General features: G+C 47.1%; 1 protein-coding gene across 4 annotated transcripts in view; it reads right to left on the bottom strand.

The window, feature by feature from the left end:
* LOC6608236 (nephrin) overlaps nucleotides 1-19,857 on the bottom strand; it is a 57,230-nt gene extending 37,373 nt beyond the window's left edge. For 2 of the 4 annotated variants that reach the window (XM_032715246.1, XM_032715248.1), the window contains exons 1-2: nucleotides 19,057-19,856; nucleotides 5,409-5,756 (exon numbers count right to left, since the gene is read on the bottom strand). In XM_032715246.1, the coding sequence (XP_032571137.1) occupies nucleotides 5,409-5,756; nucleotides 19,057-19,207 (499 nt within the window). In that variant the 5' untranslated portion in view covers nucleotides 19,208-19,856. Of the gene's footprint in view, nucleotides 1-5,408; nucleotides 5,757-19,056 lie in introns of all 4 variants that reach the window. The other 2 variants (XM_032715249.1, XM_032715247.1) reach the window with 2 other exon arrangements.
* Nucleotides 19,858-20,206: the final 349 nt, after the last annotated feature.

Raw genomic sequence — 20,206 nt, 5'->3', positions numbered from 1 at the left:
TACACTCCGAAGGAGTTGGCTCAGGGCGTCCTGCATTTGACATGCAACATATGTTGCCGGCTGCTCCGCGAACTGCTCCAGAAGTTGTAGCATGCAAAATGAATGCTTAATGTCGTACAATAAGTCCCATGGCTCCAAGGGGATGGGGCTCAGATGGTGGCTTAGATTGCGGGCACCGGAGAGGCGAGGAGCGGCGAGGAGAGGAGGTGTCATGTCTGCGACATCACTCGGCGCAGAGGTAATTGCTTTTGTTGCGGCACAAATGAAATCAACACCGCAGTGGCGGCGCCCCCAACCCTTTGATTAAGCTTAGTTTAGCATCGCCGCAAGCTGCGAATATTATTACGCAACAAATCAAATACAGGAAAGTAATTTCGAAATCAGGGGCCCAGGTATTTCCTTTCACTCGCATAATGCTCGTCCTTTCACCGATGGCATTCTACCGTAAAAGCCGATGATTTTCCGGTTTATTAACAAACACACCCAGAGGTGAGATGGCTTTAACATCCATATCATGTTTACGAATATCATTGAAGCTTGTTTCGAGTGCACTTTTAATATTTGATTGATTAAGCTAATTTTCCTTCAGGACTTACATTTCCACAGACGTTTGTGGGTTACGAACGGGATTAATAATAATTGGAATAATAATCCTTGATATATTATGTGCAATATAATATTAGTGTGCTGTTAAATACAGTTCTTACTTTTAATTAACTGTGTGATAAAGAATATTCCAGAGACAGACTTCAAACTTAACAATTTTTCGATGTATTTTGCCAAGGCTGCAGATGCATTGCTTGTTATGCCAGGCGAAACCCATTCCGCCCGAGGAAATGCCAATGGCAACCGTGGATCATCCCGCATCTACCAGTCTCCACCAGCCCGTATCCCCCATCCCGTATCCTGCTGCAACCTTGACTAAAGGCTTTGTGTGCCGAAATTGGTGTCGCCGTGGCACCGCTGGCTATACAGATTGTCCCTGGACTCTCGGGGACTTGAGGGGGCTGTACGTGCATTGAAAATTCATAATATTTGGCACACCGTGGCAGGGCTTTTACGGGGGACGCACCTGGAGGGGCGTGGCACTGCGTGTGCTGCATAGTTAAAATGCAAAATATATGCACATTTTATGATTTTTTCTTCCGCCAACTCCTGGCAAATGCAACTCGATTTATGCCAAAGCGTGGCCCGCCATCCTTCGCAGATATAGCTAAACATATATCTACATATATATGTATCTATACGTTCATATGTCAGTGTATGCGTGTGGATTGGAACGTGGGGTATGTGCATTGTTGATTGGTATGCATATTGTATTTGATTATTGACAAGCGAGCAGGTGGAACCTTGTCAGGGGGGAAAAGGGAGGAGCGTCCGTCCGGTGGAAGGCAGTCGGACAAGCGCAGCTAGGCAACATATAATGTATCCGTTTCGCATCTAAAGAAAGTGCGAGAGAGGTATGCGATGATAAATGTGACTGTTTTCAGATTCAGTCAGATTAATTGCTCATTGATTTCTAAGATGATTAGATTTGATTTCAAAGTTCCTACGCTGTAGCTCTTACAACTTTCGAGATATCGTTCTTCATACGGACGGTACGGACAAACGGACATACGGACATGGCCATGCCGTCTCTGCAAGTGTATCTGATCAAGAATTTATATATATATATATGTAACCCTTTCTACTTTCGGTAAAATGTACAAAAAATGTTGATATGACAAAATATAGATTGCAAGCTCCCCCTAACAAGTTCTAGCTCAGTTGGCGTGTTTTTGTTTACTTTTCCGACCCCATCAGGTGAAATTTCGGCCCACTAACCTGCTTGGTTAAGGTTAAATGTTGATTAAATTTTATGCATAAGCCGCGCCCCCACATGGCAGTGGGCGGAATGTGTGTGCATTTCGGGTGGGTGTGGTGCAGCGCGCTTCTTTGAGTGCTCCGTTGGCTGGCATCAAATAATTTATGCAACAATGGCTGCAATAACGGCACTGGCGGCGGCAGAGCTTGAGCTCCAGTTGCCGGATTCCTGGCAAGCGAGTACACAAAGTGCAATTTGCCAAGAGCACTGGACCACTCCGCTCTGGATCCAGCTCCCAGCTCCCTCCGGGCAACGACACCCCGGCTAACCCACTAATAGTACGCCTCATAAAAGTTTTATGCGCCGGAATACTTTCCAGCCCTTTTACACCTCCCACTTCCTTCTTCCCACATCCCACCAGCCAAGCATCCAGTGCAGCCCAATCTCAATCCAAGGCTAAGCCAAGAATTGGCCATTTTTTTCGTTTGGGCCAAGGGAGCTGGCCGGATGGCTGGCTGTGATGTAAGTTGAGCCATCAGGAGCCCGGTCACACGAGGAGTGCGACCCAAGGAGCTCAGGGCTGACTTTAAGGTCAGCCGCCTCACATAACAAATGTCGGGCGATATTTCCCGGGAATGCCGGCAGATGAAAACTTTCCTCATTTGCACTTCAATTACAAGGGTGGCTAAGGGGGTGGGTGGGTGTGATTTTGAAAAATGCGCGGACATTTGAGAATCAATGAAGTGCGTCTATTGGCCAGGAAGGAAATCCAACTTAAATTCGTGCTGCATTCAAGTCCGGAATTTATAAACGCTCCAAGGTGGCGGCTGCAAGTACAGCTCTTTGCTCTCCATTTTCCTTGCCATCCCAATGGCCGTTTGCCATTGTCCGCCGCCCGGCATAAAGTTTTAGCTTTTGGATGCGGACTCGGATTCGGAATCGGACGCCGACATGGACATGGAGCTTGCAGTTGCCTTGCGGCATATGTGCTTTTGGGAACATTCTTTTTTGCTCCACTTTTTGTACTCCAAATTAATGGCATGCGAAAATTTTTGGGGAATTTCCATAAATTTGCACGTGGACTTTTGTGTGCAAAAGTTCTTTGCTTTGCCAAACTTATAATCTAATTGCGCCCTCACGTTTATTTTACCCATATATATGTATATAGTGAATGCACTATATATTCCTCTGTATGGCAGGTTATATATATATGTATATGTGCGGAGTAATTTTTGGAACTTTAACATAAGCACGGCCAGTGTTACACCCAAATTGCCTGAGAAACTTTGTAACGGAGTTTGAAAATTTAATTTGAGCAGGACAAAGGTGAGTGCTATTAATTTTTAATAGACTATCTGGAGAAAGTTTTAATTAAATCATATCTTGCAAGTGGAGATTACAGTGCGACAGACCGTGCGAATGGCAAGTGTGTAGTCCTTCTACCAAATAGTTAAAAAATAGTTATTGCTGAATCCTTGCACTTCAATGCCAGGCAAATAAATGGCAGATAGTCTCCGAACGGAATAAATCAAATCAATGTAATTCGAACTTAATTGAATTATTAGGCATTTGTCCGCATTTTCCTCTGGCTAATTGCAGCAATAATGTCGCACGTGGCCCCCACCCACACACACACACCTCCGCTTGGGATGCCCAAATACCTCGGACTGGGCGCCCAGGCACATGTCATCTGAGAATGCCAAGAGGAAGGTTTCATCACAAAACAAAGGCTGGGACGGGCTGGTGGGTGTTGGGAGGTGTGGAGGGCAGGGCAGGACTCACACAAGTATCCACAATTATGAAAAACATGTTATGTGACGACCGACCTTTTGCCGCTCCAACAACAACTTGCAGGCACTTACGAGAATCCAACTCCTCCCCTGCTCCTAGCATCCCAGCTATCCTTGGTCCTTCCTTCTTTTATTTTATTTCATTTTATTTTATACACGGTATTTGGTATATGCTAAAGGTATGCGGGAACTTAAGGTGGCTGAACTAGACATAAATGCAACAGATATTATCTTAAATATTATATTTAATGTTTAGAATTTCAAGACTTTGTATCTACCGCGGGCATCCTGTAAAGCCCCGCAAACTATCTGCTAGGTATCTTCAAGTCGGAATGCTTTTCTTGGCTTTCCTTGTCATCCGAAGGCTTTGAGCACACACATCGCCATTGTCACAGCTCATGGCGCGTAATTAACTAAACAAACGTCATTAGGGAGTGCGCGTGTGTGCGAGTGTGTGTGGGTGTGCGAGTGTGGGTGTGTGCGAGCGCGCTAGTGTGCGTGGGCCTTGGGCCCCGGAATGTGTGCTATACTTAGTGGCGAGTGGTAGCCATGGAGTCTCTTGATGTGATGTCTGGGAAAAATTCCTTGGAAGGACCTGGCGAGGCGAGCCAAATAAAAATCGCTGTCATCAAATGTAGCGCAATTCCTTGAGTGATTACAATTACACAGCAAAGGCAGCAGAACATTCAAAGTGATTGCTAGCCGACAATGCAACAGTCGAAAACGAGGACTAAAACAAAAAGGAATTCATTTCGCATCGTTTGCCTGCAGTGGAGACACAGCCCACCACTACCCACATAGCCCCCATAGCTCCCACTACCACCTCCACCTCCACTGCTGGTTTTCCGCCCACTTGGGCTCCTTGGAGCAATAAACTGCGCTAAATTCAGCTCAGCTCCGTAATGCTGTAGCTCCTCGTGGCGTTTCAGTTGCTGCTGTTGTTTTGCAAATTGCTGACAATAAATGTTGGCAGCGACAGAGACAGAGACGAGCGGTACAGGTTGGATCTACGTACTGAACGGCAGGGACCCGCATTTAAATTTCACTAGTGGAATTCCGTAGGTGCAATGAGCAGGAAACATCAGGAATGTGTGCCACTGTTTGTACATATGCGTTCCTGTGTGTGTGTCTGCCCCTGGTGACAAATTCATTTGTATTTATTACTTAAATTAATTGCAGCCCCTAGAAAAAGGTGAGCCCCACAAAGGGTTGAATTCAATTGAGTGGGTGGTCCAAACACAAGGCACATACTCGTACTCGTAATCATACCCGTACTTGTGCAAGTCATTCGAAGGGGTAACGTACTTTGTCTGCGGATTTCTCCTCTTGGGACTCTGAATTCGAGAGCAGTCGAATTCTGCTGCTAGCTGAATTTGGTATTCTTCGGAATTCGGCGAATGTTATGAAAAATTCAGATGATGATATATTTCCATTGCAATTTTAGAATGGTTCAAGGACTTCTCTTATTAAATATTAAGCTATATTTGGTTGGGAAAAATGACATTTAAGCATTTAAAAAATGAATCACAGCCGAACTCTTCACTTAGTTGATAAGAAAAGTTATAAGTTAAGCCCCAAAAATAACGCAAAATAACCCAAAAAAGCCATACAAAATATAATACTACCTATGATAAGAAAATTCTTTCGAGTGTGATCTATATATAAAGAATGATTTGATTCAAGAAGTGCTTTATAGACTTGCAATAATACAATATTTGAAAACCTGAGATGCAATTTGAAATATGTCCTGTGCCGACCACTTTTCCCTTGCCATTGCGTAATCACGACTAGCTAATAGGGGTAATTATACTCACATATGACGGTCAGCTTGGCGTTGGCCCGGATGGCGCTGTTGAGCCGAGCCGGTCCCACCTGGCACTGGTAGTCGGCGTCGTCGTTGATGGAGGCGTTCGAGATGCGCAGGTTGTAGATGCCCTGCTTCCGGTCGCCGAGCACGGAGTAGCGCGGAAAGCCGGGAATGACCGCCGAGAAGCCCAACGCAAAGCCATCCTTCGTCCACTGGACGGCACCGGCCACGTTGGCCACCTCACAACGCATCATGGCCTCGGCTCCTTCCAGGACCTGGAGGTCGTGCGGCGTGGTTCGGAACTTCTGTTGCTGGGCGTGGCTGGGGACGGGGGCGCTGGCCAGGACGATGACAGCTAGAAAGGAAGGAAGGGGGAGAGTGATTCATTAGCGATGCACTTAATTAATTGTCCTTGCGGCCATTTGTTGTCTCCGGTCTGTGCGTCGTTGGGTCCTCTATTAAAAACGTGACTTTCTATCGCCCAGCGCCGTATGATGAATTATGAAATATGTGTTTACTCAAAGACCGCGATCCCAGTGCCCAGTGCCCATCGCCCATTGCTCATGGCCGGGAGCCCAGTCAAAGCGAATCCCGACCGCAATAAAACAGGACATTCTGCAAAGCTCTTGCCTCCGGAGCCCCAGGCTTCGCGGCCGAACTTTGACCGTTTCCAGCTGCCTCAAAAAAAGAAGCTGGGCAAAAACTTGGCCAGAACCGCTTCGTTCCGACCTTTTTTAATGAAAAACAAACACATTTCGCGAACCCGATACGAAAAAGCGCGTTTGCCGTGCCACAAAAGCCAATTGTGGGTGTGGTCCGTATCCGTGTCCGTTGTCCGCTGTCCGTTGTCCGTAGTCCGTATTCCGCGGACCCCTGTCCGTGTCTGTTTGCCAAGACACATTGCAGACTGCTGCAGTTGTGGAGTTCATTTCTTGCCGCCGAAACTATTAAATTGTGCGAGTTGGCGGGTGAAAAAGGCACCGGGTGGTGGAAGGTGGGAGGTGGGGTTGGCTTTTCCCGAGGCAGTGGCGCATCTAAAATCAACAAAAGCATTTAACGTGACGGTCGTCAGTCGAGGCAGCTGCACTTGTTTTTAGTGTCCTAAAATCCACCGAAAAAAGCATTCTGCCCCCACCGAAGTCCACCTCCCGCGCCCTGTGAAACGAGCATTTTATTCGCGCTTTCATAAATTTTCCAGCAGAGACTATTTCTTGTGCCCCCGCGCTCCCGCTCTGTTTATTTATAAGCAACGAAATGCAGTTTTAAATCTGGGCAAACCACTCCCACTGCCGCCAGCCCCGCTGGCACATTCTAGCAGAAGGGAAAATGGAAATAAAATAAAACTTAGCTCTGGCGCTACCAACTGGCAATGATTAATATGGCCAGCAATTTGCATACGCATCATGTCTGAGGGGCATGGTGATGGTTAAAATAGAATAGAATAGGATGGGGTGGTTGGGTTGGACTGGGTTGGGTGGTGTTAAGGGATGGGGTTGAGGAGTGGGCTGTGGGCGGTGGGCGGCGGGCAGGAATGAATTTTAAATAAGAAAAATATCACAGAGCTGCCGGGTTAGGAACTCATTCGTTGCCAAACTCTTTACGATTTCATTATTTTGCCTTTTCGTACATAATTTGTTTGGCAAAAGAATGTGAAAGGAACAAGCTGGGAATCAACAACAATTTGCCCATCCTCCCCCTCCTAAAATTGATGTTGCTGTTGTTGTCGAACAGCCAGCAGCATTACGGGCAATTTATATAAATTTGGTTCTTACTCGAGGAGGAGCTCGGTTGTGCGGGGTCGGCATCTGTCAGAGCCAGACGAGAGCTAGCTCCGAAACCGAAGCGAAACCCTTGCCAGGACGCATGGACGCAAGGATGCGAGGATGCGAGGATGCCAGAGTGGCAGGAACATCCCCGGCAGACAAGGATCAACATAACCTTCGGCCTGTCGCAAATTTTTGCCTATTTGCCCGCACGCGCACTCACATGTCGGTTTGGGGAGTTCATAGTTGAGTATATTTTTACCTCGTTCCGGGGGCGAAGGAAACGCTCCTCCCAAAGTCCTTGGCTTCCTCGCTGTTTTCGCCGTTTTACCGTCTTCATCGCTCGGCGTTGTCTCATATTTTTCAAGCGAAAAATTTTAATAAAGCAAATACCTATTTTACGACCCCATACCCCACTAAAAACGACGACGGCGAGGCTAAAAATGAAGCGTAACGCCCCAATTCCAACCCATTCACATTCCCCCCGAAATCCTCTTCATCCTATACGTCATACGCAGTGTGGTCCCCGGAAATAGTCGAAATGGAAATTCGCACGCAACAAGCCGCCGGAGCAGAGGACAAGGAGCAGCGCCACTGACAGCCGAAAGTGCGAAAAGGATTTAAATGCTTTAGGAGTCGCCTTTTGACCTGCCCTCCACCGAGTGGAGCCCCTACACCCGGGAACGTCAAGTGCCATTGTCGAATTTCTGTGACTCCACCACCGAAGGGATGAGGGCCAAAACGTGCGTGGTTTTTAGTGTCGCGTTCTCTTGATTGTTTTCCAAGCTGGGGCTGAAACAACAACACATCCCCGTTCGGCGAGAGACACATGAGGACAGCAACAAATCCCGGCCAGCTCCCAGTTCCGAGATCCTTGCGCTCATATCCCCAAAAAAAGGGTTGGCCGGGTCTTATTTTACGAGCTGGGGACTATCAGTGTTATTGTTATGACTGAAATTTGATGGCCCCGACCGCTTTTCGGGCAAAGTGATGTATGTGTGTCCCCACCACCCATCTGCTGGCCCAGATTTCAAGATTCGCTTCGCCCGGTTATCTTGACCAAGCAGCCGGAGCTGATTAAGCGGCCGGGCATCGGATTAACCAGAGGCGGGCGGGACACCTGAGTGGGTTCAGATTCCAAGAACATTTTCACACATGCAGCACTTAAGTTTTATTTGTTTTTGCTTTAAATGCTCGCACGTATTCGGGATTTGGCGGGTCAGACGCAGCTGAATCCTTCGCGGCTGCCAGGATGCCAGGATGCCGGGCTGCCTGGCTTGGAGCTGTTTTGGAGCCTTGCGAAATTCCCGACGCGTATTAATTTGACGATTATTGTTTCCGCTCACACACACGCAGCTTTAACTTTGCTTTATGGTTATGGTGCACTGTGGGAAATTCTAAAACCGTTCATATATCTAATATTCTGTGAATATGTGTATAATTAATTGTTAGAGGTACAAAGAAAACTGTAGTCCAATAGACAGACTTGCATTTTCTCCCTTAGCCAAGTACAGAAATAACTAAAAAGCATCTAAACTAAATCGTTTTTATCCAAAATTGATTGATAATAACAGTGCTACGTGCACATAAATGGAATATTATAATGCACTTTATTGTCATTTGAATGAGCAGTGCTTGTAACATTTTTGCTAACATCCTTTTTGCCCAGAATTTATTTTCCTGGTGTACTGCTTTTCGGTGGGCGTGTCCGCACGTAAGCTGCCAGAAAAATAAGAAAAAATTAGCGCAGCCTCAGCATATTGTCGCAGCACATCCGCTTCAGCGACTCCAGCTCGGAGCTTGGGAAGGAGACGGAGGAAGGAGACTGGGAGCTGCTGCCACCATCAATCGAACATCCGTGGCACCTTTGCCGGCGCATCCTTTTGGCTCCGGACCTTTCCAGATGCCACGCCCCTTGTCAGCAACGTGCCTGGCATTTGCATGGAGTTGGAATGGCGAGGAGTACGAGCTGTCAAAGTCGGAGGCGAATGCGAATGGTTTATAACGATTTTCGGGGCGCTGCAGTTGGCAGCGTTTGCTCAAATGCGATATAACAATAGTCGGAGCAGAAATGCTGCATGGTGCACCGTGCATGGTGGATGGTACATGACGCATGCCACATGCCAAGTTATCCTGCAGTGGCTACGTGCTCCTCCTTATCAGCGCTGAGCGTCGAAATCCCCCATTTGGGGATTAACTAATTGAATTTGCAAGTCGCCAGCGCTTCGCTTTATTGCGGTTTTGTGTGCTTCTGTCTCCGTCTCTGATTGACAGCATTTCGATTACGGATGCGCTGAAAGTCTGAGCGCAGATTTGTCCGCTTGCCCTGCTTAATGGAAATCCAACTTAGATTGCTGCAGCAGTGGCAACAAATTGCAATTACTGCCACACTTTGCGGCACCGCAGGCAGCCGCTCGCTGGCCTCAACTCCGGCTACATCTACATTAACAATGCGGCAGGTCCTGGAGCTGCAGCCATGCCAACAGCAGCAGGAGCCGGAGCAGGAGGAGGGCAACAACAAGCGCCGTAAATGGTAATCACCCAGCAACATTATTAACATCATCAAGGCGAGCGTTATTAAAACCGAGTAAAGGTCCCAGGCGCCACCTGCTGGCCGGCACGGCAACTTCACTCCACTCGACTCGCGCCACCTGCCGCCGACCCAAGGACACCAATCTCCCTGCCGCAGGACGAAGTTGCAGGACTCAGGAACCAGAGGCCAGGCAAAAGGCAGGAAAAGAAGCAGGCACTAGATAATTTGCAGCTTGCGAAGGAAGTAAATTCTTGTTAATAGTGCAACAAATTCGCATTTATGGAAGCGCGTGAAGTTTGAGAGCCGCGGTGATTGCAAAGCTGTAATTAAGTCAGTAAATCATTAAACCGGTTTTTGCGCAAAGTATTTGAGCCAAAAGTTCTGAAAAAGTCAGTGGATTGGCAACGATAGTGGACATCAACAACACTATCCGGGACAAGGCAAAATTTTAATTAGCAATAAAATGTAACAAGTAAACTCCATGAATTCACAATATATCGAAATACACACACTTTCACTTTGCTTAAGCTGCAAAAACAACAAAGCTTAAGTGCATTTTATGTGTGAGCAGGGGTTTTATTACTAACACCAAATGTGAATTCACTCATATTTATCATCAAACTTTTGCCGTGGCAACGTATTTAATTTTGATCCCCCTGTTTTGTCTTTTAGCCAAAAATAAACTTTTCGCAAAATGTTTTAGATAAATAAATAACTTTGAATAAAATATGCTGATATTCTGTATTTAATATGTGCAATAGTAACTTTTTTTTGATATTGGTACGAGGCCACAACAGCCAGGACTCTGCAACTAGATATTTCGCTAGGATTGTTTGCTAGACCAAAATTGTTGCATTAATAATTATACGTTTCGCAAAACTGTAAAACCCATAAAGTCAAATGGTAAAGTAACAGCAAATAGTAGACTCAAACAGGACAAATGATGAAATATATGGCAACTAACCCATATTTGCAGCCCATTCATTCTGCGCCACTCCTGAAATTCGACCCGACCCACGACCAGAAAGTATATTCAACGTTGGGGCTTTCCCAGCGAATTGGTTGATTACTTTTTCGGTGGTGCGATGGTTGGGTGGTTGTATATGGGTGGTTGAGTACGGGCTGGGTTGGCGGGGAATTCGTGCGAACTTGTGCTCGGATTTTTGGCCACTACTCTGTACTCTGCTGCAATTGAAGGGCTGTGAGAACTGCGAAGCTGCAAAAGTTGTTGACGAGTGAAGTGTGGTGAATGTTGCCGGTGGTTCTGCTGCTGCAGCGTCAAGTGGTTGGTCAGCATTAGACACGAGCGGTTACCTGTTGCCAGCGGGCTGGTTCTTGTTGCTTTGTGGGTTCCCTTGCTCCGGGCCCTAATTGTTGGCCGATTCCCAGGCCGACACACGCAATTGCTGTTGCGTAGGTGAGTAGCCGCAATTAACTCATGGAGCCGGCTGGTTTGGGGGCTTCGGTTTCAACTCTTTCGTCCTCTTGACTTGCGGTTTGCCGACGCTGGGAATTTTTCACTCCCATTGTTTCGGGATGACCTCACACGGTTTGCGACATGTATGCATTGTACAGAGTTCATATCGTTGCACCTAACACATCATCAGACCAAAGTGGCTGGTTTCCAGGGAACGTGGATTTTCCCAATCAATTCCAAGCACCATTTGAATTAAATGACAACTCCAGGGCAGGGCGAGCGTAAAAAATAAACAGACGTCTCTAAGAGATTGCCACCCAGAATGCTTTATTTATTTATAACACATGCTACGCATCGCATCAACTTATGGAATTCGCCAAATCACAAGAAGCCAATAGCAGCAATGCTACTCGATGGGCTAAGGGGATGTGGGCAGGGATTTGGATCGGGATCGGGAAACGGGGGGCACAAACGACGTAAAAAGCGACATCATCCAATCAATTTATGCGCCAATGTCTCCTGAGCGGCGGACCCAAGTGGGTTAGATATTGGAAAACGGATAATTGGAAGTGGTGGCGGGTGGCAGAATGGCGGGAGCGGAGGTGGAGGCTTTCAGGATTTTCCTTTACTTGATGGGTTTTTCGTAATATTATCTTTAAAAAATCATTTCGGTAAGAATCAAAATTGAAGTGAAAATAGAAGGCAAACTAAAAAAGGATTCCTTTTCCGATAATGTGTGCGTGCTGGGGGGTACTGGTAATTGGGGACATGCTGCCGGTGAAATGGCCATCATCATCATGGCCAGGATCGTTATGAAACTGAGGCGAATTAGGGACCTGGCCGAGACAATTCCCCAGTTGCCATTGTAAACGCTAGCTAAGTTATTTGCTGTCCATTTCCAAACATTAAACCAGAGTGACTTGAATAAATTTCATATTTGAAAGCCTCGCTCAGACACACATTTCGGCCAGACCGAAATATCCGTTGCCCAAATAAACTCACATGGCTAATACAAGCTAGATTCTGAGTGTGTGCGTCTGTGTATGTGGGCCCTTACAGCCTTGAGGTGGGTCAATCCTTCGGAATACCCTGCCTCAGAAGTGTCCTGTCTCTTCGTGTGTGTGCCTGTGCGGGCATAAACCAAAAATTCCCATACGCTGATGCAGCAAATTTCCGGACGGAGTGAAAGTGGTGCGACAGTGGGACAGTGGTGCCACCGCCTCCTCCACTGTTATCTCCGCCAGCCGTTGGCCACTCAAGAGGAATGTTTCGATTCCCCCTCCCGTCCCGGCGTCCCATGGTTCTGTCGTCCTGTTGTCCGGTCCTCCTCTCATCCCTTCAGCCCGGCAGAATTCTCGGAAACAAATTTCATTCTCGAATATTCATACATTTTCTTTAGCATAGTGCGTTCCCCAACAGCAGTTTCTTCTTCCACAACTTTGAACATTTTTTCCCCTTTTGATATTTGTGAATTCGGTGCCGGAGAATCGAGCATGCGACAGTTGCTTCATTACAGAAGGCACAACTATTCCTGGAGATGCCATGCAACTTCTTTCCACAAGTTGTGGGCACAAATAAATGCAAAGTGGGCGCATTTCGACTTTAAAATGCAGCTCGACTTCGATATCTCGACTTAAATTTAGGCAGGACAGCATCGAATGATGATTTATGTTCTCAGGAAAAATGAATTTTCCTTTCGCAGAGACTTAAATGATTAATTAAAAGGATTTTCCGGCACTCCGACAAGCAACAGTGGCCTTCGGCAGTTTCCTTATAACCAGTCGGTAGTTTGTACGTAAACAAAATAATTGGAAATGGGCAAAGACTAGTAAAATATGAGCTGCTAAAGGGAAAGGTAAAATCTACCAATTAATTTCAAGTTTACTAATTAATTGAAGTCATTGCGTTCGGGTGAAGCGCCAAAAATATTTACACTGCGCTCTGAAGAATGTGTTTTTTCCACTTTTCTGTTTTTAAACCCCTAATTATTATGGTTAATAAATATCTCATTTCGATATTGTATTTCCTGTGATATATGTATACATCGGAATATTACGCTATGCTATTAGCACTCTTCTCGTTTGATGTCCTCAATTGCACAGAGGATATATCAGGAGTTCGCCATGCATTCGAAGGGTATTCACACTCCCGTTTGCGTGTTGAACACTCTTCCATTGTTTTCAGTTGGACGGGGATGGGATTGGATGCGATGAGTGGCTAAGTGGTGCCGGGTGGAGCGGCGACAAGGAGGACGCCGGCTGAGCAGACATGAGCGGGCAAATTAGAAGCTGAGACACGGACTACCAGTCCTGGATCTTCATCCACTTTGGCAGCCGAGTGTTTGCCGGCTTATTGTTTGGCTTAATTGCCGTTTGAACTGCGGACGCGTGTGTCGCACTCGCACACTCACTCGGATTCAGATTCAAATTCAGATTCAGATTCGCATTCGCAATCGCATCGGCACATGCAGCTACAGCTACCTCCATTTGCATTCGGATCCGCAGTGGCATTGGGCATTGTTTGCCCAAGACAGCAACCCAACTCAGCCGCCCTGTTGGCACAACAATGCCAGCCTGCTGGTATGGATGCTATATGGTATGGTATATGGTTGGAGTATAAGGTATACGGTGTGGCATGCCGGGTTAAGCAAAACACTCGAATTACCAGCCGGCGTGGGTATGGGGTGTGCGAATGCTTTCTTGCTCGTGGAATAATGTTTGCGCAATCGAATGACAAAGCGCTGGTGATCGGCGGGGTTAAGGGGTTGAGGGGTCCAAAGAGGTCCAGAGGGGTCCTGAGGAGGGGTCCAATGAAGCATGTCTGCGTATGGAACCCGATAGGTCCAAGGAGGCGGAGGAGGAGGAGCAGTGCAGAACACTTTGGTTCCCAGCGAAATTGTTGCAGAGGAAAGCGAATTTTTCTCTGTCGCCATTAACCAAGTGAAGTCGTTAAAGTTGAAATTAAAGTTAAAGTTTTCCCAGCAGCGGCCAAATGCCGCGTCACAGATTTCCCGGCGCGCCGAAGAGTGGGGATGAAAATCGCCGGAGCGGAACCACACGTCAACTGGCCAACTGGCCAAGTGGACGCCCATCTCGCCATCTCCCAGGCAAAGGTGTGTGTATGTGCAAAGGTGACTCTCCAGTGGAGGATTACTGAAGCGTGCAGTGGACATGGACCGACCGCCAGCGGTTCACACGCTGCAGATGAAGCCGGGGAGCCACTGGGGGAAAATCGGATCAGCCCCATATGGACTTAATAATTTTACTGCTGGCATTTCATTTAATTGTGAAGAGCGATTTTTTATTTTAAGGTGTCTGTATTGAATATTCATCGCTTGGTATCTTAAAAAGAGGACTTTGTGGGGAAACGTCGCATTGTAGATAAAGAAATAGAATAGAATAATATTTCTAATTATCAATATTTCAACTAACAAGAAATAAAATAGATACAGAAAAATAAAGTTGAACTTCTTCAAACGGTTTGAACGTAAATTGTTGGTTCAAATTGTAATTTAAAAGCAATTAGGATTTAAGTACCCTTTCCAAAAAAGTTTTTTTTTTTAGAGTAAAACAAAGGACTTGGAGCCTTTGGCAATGGAATTTTTATCCACTAGTCAGGGGTTTTGTGGCCACTGCAACTGGTGACACTTGCAGCTGTCGATTCGGGCGACTGGATCTGGACTTAAAGTTGCCACGAGCCAATGGCCAACCGGTTGGACACGCGTCTCCAATGGGTAAATGAGCAAATGAGCGAAATTAGGCATATGCTGAAGTTGGAGGCCGTGGATGTTGGACTTCCAGTTGCGCAACAGCTGCCACTTCAATTAATCGAAATGGAAGATGGAAGGCCGCAGAAGTGGAGCTATAAATATTTGCCCGACCTGATAAAAAATTAATTTTTCAATATCGCAATTTCAACAGGAGGTTAAAATATGCAAGTTGCCACCATAATAAAGTGAAAACTCAGGCGGCTCTCTTTGAATTTGATTTCACTGCCGTCGAAAGGAAAGTGCTTCTGTGGGAGTATGCGTGTATTGGGTGTGTGCGATAGCAGGTCCTTCCACACACACAACGCACACAGACAGACCGGCTGGGGGCTCGTATCTGCCGGCGCACAAACACAAAGGAAATCGACTCCTTTTGAGCAGAATGATGCAATTATTCACACTTGATTAAATACTCAAGAAAAGTGAAAGTGCGTGGAAGGAAGCTCATTCGGCCGGCCGCCCTCTGCCAAGCCCGCATTGAGATGTTTTCCAAAAATTCATAAATTTAAATTAGCAGTGAGAATGATGAAGCCATCGTCGGGTGTCTGCTCCTCCGGGCTCACCTTGAAATGGTTTTTCAATTACGCCACCGAACCGAGCGAGCTGAGGGCCATTAAATGTATTCCAATTCGAGGACTTCGCCTGCAAGCTCATTTCCCGGACTATGACGAGCCTCATTTGGCATCTTGCTTGATTTGCCGTTTTTATTTATTCATTCAACTGTCTGTTTGCGGGGCAGAAGGAGGAGTTGCTGGGCATCCGGCTGTCCGACAGCTGACTAACCAAATCAATTCGCATCAATATCGAGCAAACCCATCAAAGTCAGTCATCGATTGCCGAGAAGTGGAGTGGAGCAATCATCTATGCCATCCATCCGCCGCCGCCGCCGACGCCGCATCCTTCAGTGGAAATATTCTGCGTAGGAAGCACGCCAGGCTGCACATTGCTAATATCCTGCCGCAATCCCAGGCTCCTCCCTCCCTGCCGCAGCCCCTTTGTGCGCACACACACACACATATGTGCGTATCCTACTAATTGAAATTCATTCTCAATCTGCCAAAGCCAGAAAAGTGCGCTCGATCTCGTCGAGATGTTCTTTAAACTTGCGTACAACATCCGATTCTCGACCATTCGAAACTCCATCAAAATCAAAAATTCGGTGAACCGAGGCAAGGGGTCGCATCCTTGCATCCTCGTCGAATCAACGCATCTTCACATGTGCTGAAGGCCCATAAATCCCGGCTAGGTAGAGCTATTATTGATATGGATATACACGATATATCCATCGAAGGCCCGAGGCAATTACCACATGCCACGATCGAGCGGCGCAGCGGGAGTTCACTCTTTGTGGCGACTTCAAGAACCCGGGGTTTACGATTGTTTTCACTTGACATGTGCAACTCCCGCACTCCGGCTTTCCACCTTGCCACATGCTGTCGATTTATTTATGCATCGCTCGCATGTGTGTGTATGTGTTTTAATTTGGTCTCATCTTTCTGTCAACAAGCAGTCGGAAAATGGCCAATGCAATGTCTATTTCGGTCCGAGATACATTTGTTTGGCTGGGGGCAGGCAAACACACACTGAGCGGCAGCACAACAAGCTGGCATATTGCATAGTTTGCTCGCTTTTTAAAAACAATTATTTTGCCATTTCAATAATCCTGCTCAAATAAGCCAGGCAAGAAAATCCCGCAATTGGAAAACGTAAGATTCTCTCTCGAGAAAGAGGGAGTTATAAGCCCTAAATCTTTTTTGCTAAGCAAATAATCCAAGCTGTTCAGCTCTTGAAAATGTTAATTTAATATTTAGATCGAAATTCTTCTAAAATTTTTGAGTTAGAATTGAAGAAGATAGAAGATACAATTCATTTGCAGACCGTTGGCAGCATGTGTATGTGCACACAATTATAAATAGGCCATTAACGTAAATGTAATTGAAGTTGATTTCAAGGAACTTTTTATCCAATTCTTTTAATTAATAATTAATGGATTTTATATCTGATGTTTTAACCAGTCTTTAAAGCTGTCGCCCTATTCTAAGTAATCCACTACTTTAAATTAATAATTAAACCCAAATGCATCTTATGATATTTCTTCGCCATGCTGGGATTATCTGGATTTTGGAGGGGCCGAGACCACATTTGATTCACAATTACGTAAGTTCGTTTGGCCCACGCCACTGCGGCAGTTTCAGCTTGGACCTCGGATTCAGTCGGTGGTTTTTGGGGGCGTGTGGGCGACATCAGTCAATATCGAACTGGTTAGCGAACTCAAGGTGCTGCTGGGGCGAGAAATATCAACTGTCCGGTGGAACGCGGACTATGGACTGTGGACTGTGTGGCGGTCCGTGGTCGGTCCGTGGCTCATGGCCCGTGGCTCGTTAAGCCAAGTAGCCGAGTCTGGGCCAAACATGGGCGTTTTCCAGTTTTTTGCTCAGCTGCCCACACTTGCGTCTGCAATCTGGGCAGAGATTCGCCTATACTCTTTTTGGAGAGGGCAGCGCAATTAACTTTGAACCAGCTCGAAAATGACAGGCGCACACAAGTCAGTTGCAGTGGCGATGCTTCCTGTAGATAGCACAGCCTCCGAAGATAATCTATGTGCTCGAACCAGTAGCCCGTAGCCTGTGTGCTTAACACTCTGCCCTTTGAGCAGTAGCAAAACCAGAAGCTGAAGCAGAAGGAAGCGCAGCCCCTCAAGTGGGGGCCACCGCCTGCTCCAGCTCGTCCGCCCGCTCCGCCCACCATTGATGGCGCTCTGGTCAAGCTGTACTTGGTTCGTGGTATTGTCAATGCACTTCACTACATTTGCCAACTGTCAGAGACAAAAACGACAAGTCGCGACGACTTTCCACACTAACCCCGGTATCCTCTGGCACCCCACCCCTGCATCCTTGGTTTTCCCGCTTTCCTAACTGCACCAACACATGCTCGCTGTATATCTATTACGGCGTGTTTGTCCTACACTTTTCCCAACTCCTCCTGCTGCCGCTGCCGCTGCCGCTGCCTTCTGCTTCAGTTGCTCTGCTTTGGTGGCATACATTTGAGTCCTGTGTGCTGTGTTCTGTTCTGTTTCTATACCCGCACATGGACACACTCACACTCACACACGCACAAGCCGCCACTCACACATGCACGGTTGACAGACATACTTCTGCGTTCGTGTGTCCTTGTGCTTGTTTTTTGGTCGCCTTAGCCTGGCCTGTCTGTTTGTTGACATATTATGATCCTTGATTATTTTGTGCTGACAAATACATGCTTTTCCTTTTTCCACACTGCCATACTCTATACACAAGCCATACAGCCTACATCCAGATAGACTTCCGATTTTGATTCTGATTCTGATTTTGATTCGGATTCGTGTTTGGTTTTGCTGCTCTTGCTGCCTCGACTTCCAGGGGGCGTGGCTCGACTCTGGCCAGGTGCTTCTCAACTAATTGGTCTGAATGTGCTATCCCCAGTTTATTAGGCTTTTAATGATGGGCGGACTCTGTAAATCCGCTTCCATTCGGACTCCAATCCCCGCTCACGCCCACAAATGTCATGCGAAGCGATGACATGAGAAACAACAAAAAACAACAAACCTGCTCCCCAAGCGAACCAAATGAAAACAAAAAAATGAAAAAATCCACAACCGAACTGTGGGCGTCGACACAATATTTTGTAAATTATATTCGATTGTTGGGTTGTCTATTTTCCGTTTTTTAAGGGGGCGGGGAATAAAGCGGCTCTGGGATTGAGGGGCGGAAGCCACGATAAGAACGCAAGTACATGGCACACAAGTACCGGTTGCCAGCTCCCAGCTCCAAGTTTCCAGCTCCACACCCATTTGCTCGTAACTCCTCAACCTGTTCTACGATAATGCGTTTGATTGCAGCGGAAGTGGAGCGCTGTTGTGGTACGTGTGTCCGGTGCTTCTGGCCTTGCATAATGTGTAATTAATAATTAGTTTACCATTCTGGACGGCCCAAACCCCCCTTTCCAGCCGCCCGAGTCATCAGAGGCTTTGCCACGCCCACAAATGGCTTTTCCCCCGATAAATGGCTAGAAACGGAGCGACCGCAATGTCCATTAAAAGGACCCAAACACAACCTGCAACATGCAATGCCTGCTAATGAACCACAGCTGTTCGACTGCCAATGCCCCTCGTCCGCCTTGGTCAAGTGGTCCACTCACCCAGGAGGCCCAGGAGCTGAAGATGTTTAATCCAATGCTGACGGATGCGTCGTCGCTTTGTTGCATGTTGCTGCCACTTGATGTGCGGCTGCTGTTGCTGCTGATGCTGCTGGTGTTGCTGATGTCGCTGATGCTGCTGCTGCAAAGCCATTGTTGTGGCCGTTATGCTCGCTCTGTTGGCTTTTAGCGGACTGTTCTGGGAGCTGAGGAAAAACGCGAGGTTGCACTATAAAGAGCAGCAGTTACCGTTGCAGCCACTCCAGCTGTTGGTGCGACACATTTGTTTGGGGTCACCACTTCAGAGCACTTTTTGTCTGACTTTTGATTTTTGGCACACCCGCGAATTCGCGATTTGAACCCGGATTGAGAATGAAAATGGGATCGGGTTAGCGCCGCATTGTGGCGGCTTTTCACATGACCGCCGGTGGGCAGGGGCGACTAAAACCGGTGGCAGGGGGTTCTTGGCCTGGTCTAGGACTGCCAGTTGGCCACTTTAAGATTCGCACTTGCCATCCGCTGGATGTTGGCGCAGACTCGATAATTTGGCGTTGTAATCGCGGCACGAGTGCTTCCCGTACGATTGAGAGTGTGTGTGTGCTTGCGCTTGCAGAAGTGTGGGTGAGCGGTAGGCCCCGTGCGAGGTCCCCGAATCGAATAACGGAACGGAACGCGGAGCTGTTCCTCTGGCGAGCGTCCTCACGGAATCAGAGCTAAAACCGAACTAAAACCTCGAAGCTCGCGACGCGCCGACCGCCAAAGAACGAGTATCTGTGCAATACATCTCACCATCGCATCGGCATCGTGCAGCAGGAGGCCACTGAGAGCCGCACAGAGAGAGTGCGTTTTGTTCAGAAATCCAGATATAGACGCACAGCTGTATAAGAGAGTATCCACAAGATACTCCAAGCCAAAAGCAGAGTATCTGTAAACACTTCGCTCGAGCATGTTGTTTGTTGTTGCTGCCGTGCAAGTCCGAGTCCCAGCCGGTTGTGCCCATCAACTTATACGGGCCACTCCATCTGATCCGGGGGTGGAAGTTGTATAAGTATGCCTAAAAATATATGTATAAGTAAGCCATGGGTATAAGATACACTCCGTTTTCAGTTTGTTTTGAGACCACTTATACTTTCTACGAAAGAGTAGAAGTATG

This window comes from Drosophila sechellia, chromosome 2R (genome assembly GCF_004382195.2).
Source record: "Drosophila sechellia strain sech25 chromosome 2R, ASM438219v1, whole genome shotgun sequence".
In the NCBI taxonomy this organism is placed as follows: Eukaryota; Metazoa; Arthropoda; class Insecta; order Diptera; family Drosophilidae; genus Drosophila; species Drosophila sechellia.
Note: the sequence above shows the minus strand (reverse complement) of the source record. Positions and strands in the feature narration are given on the sequence as shown.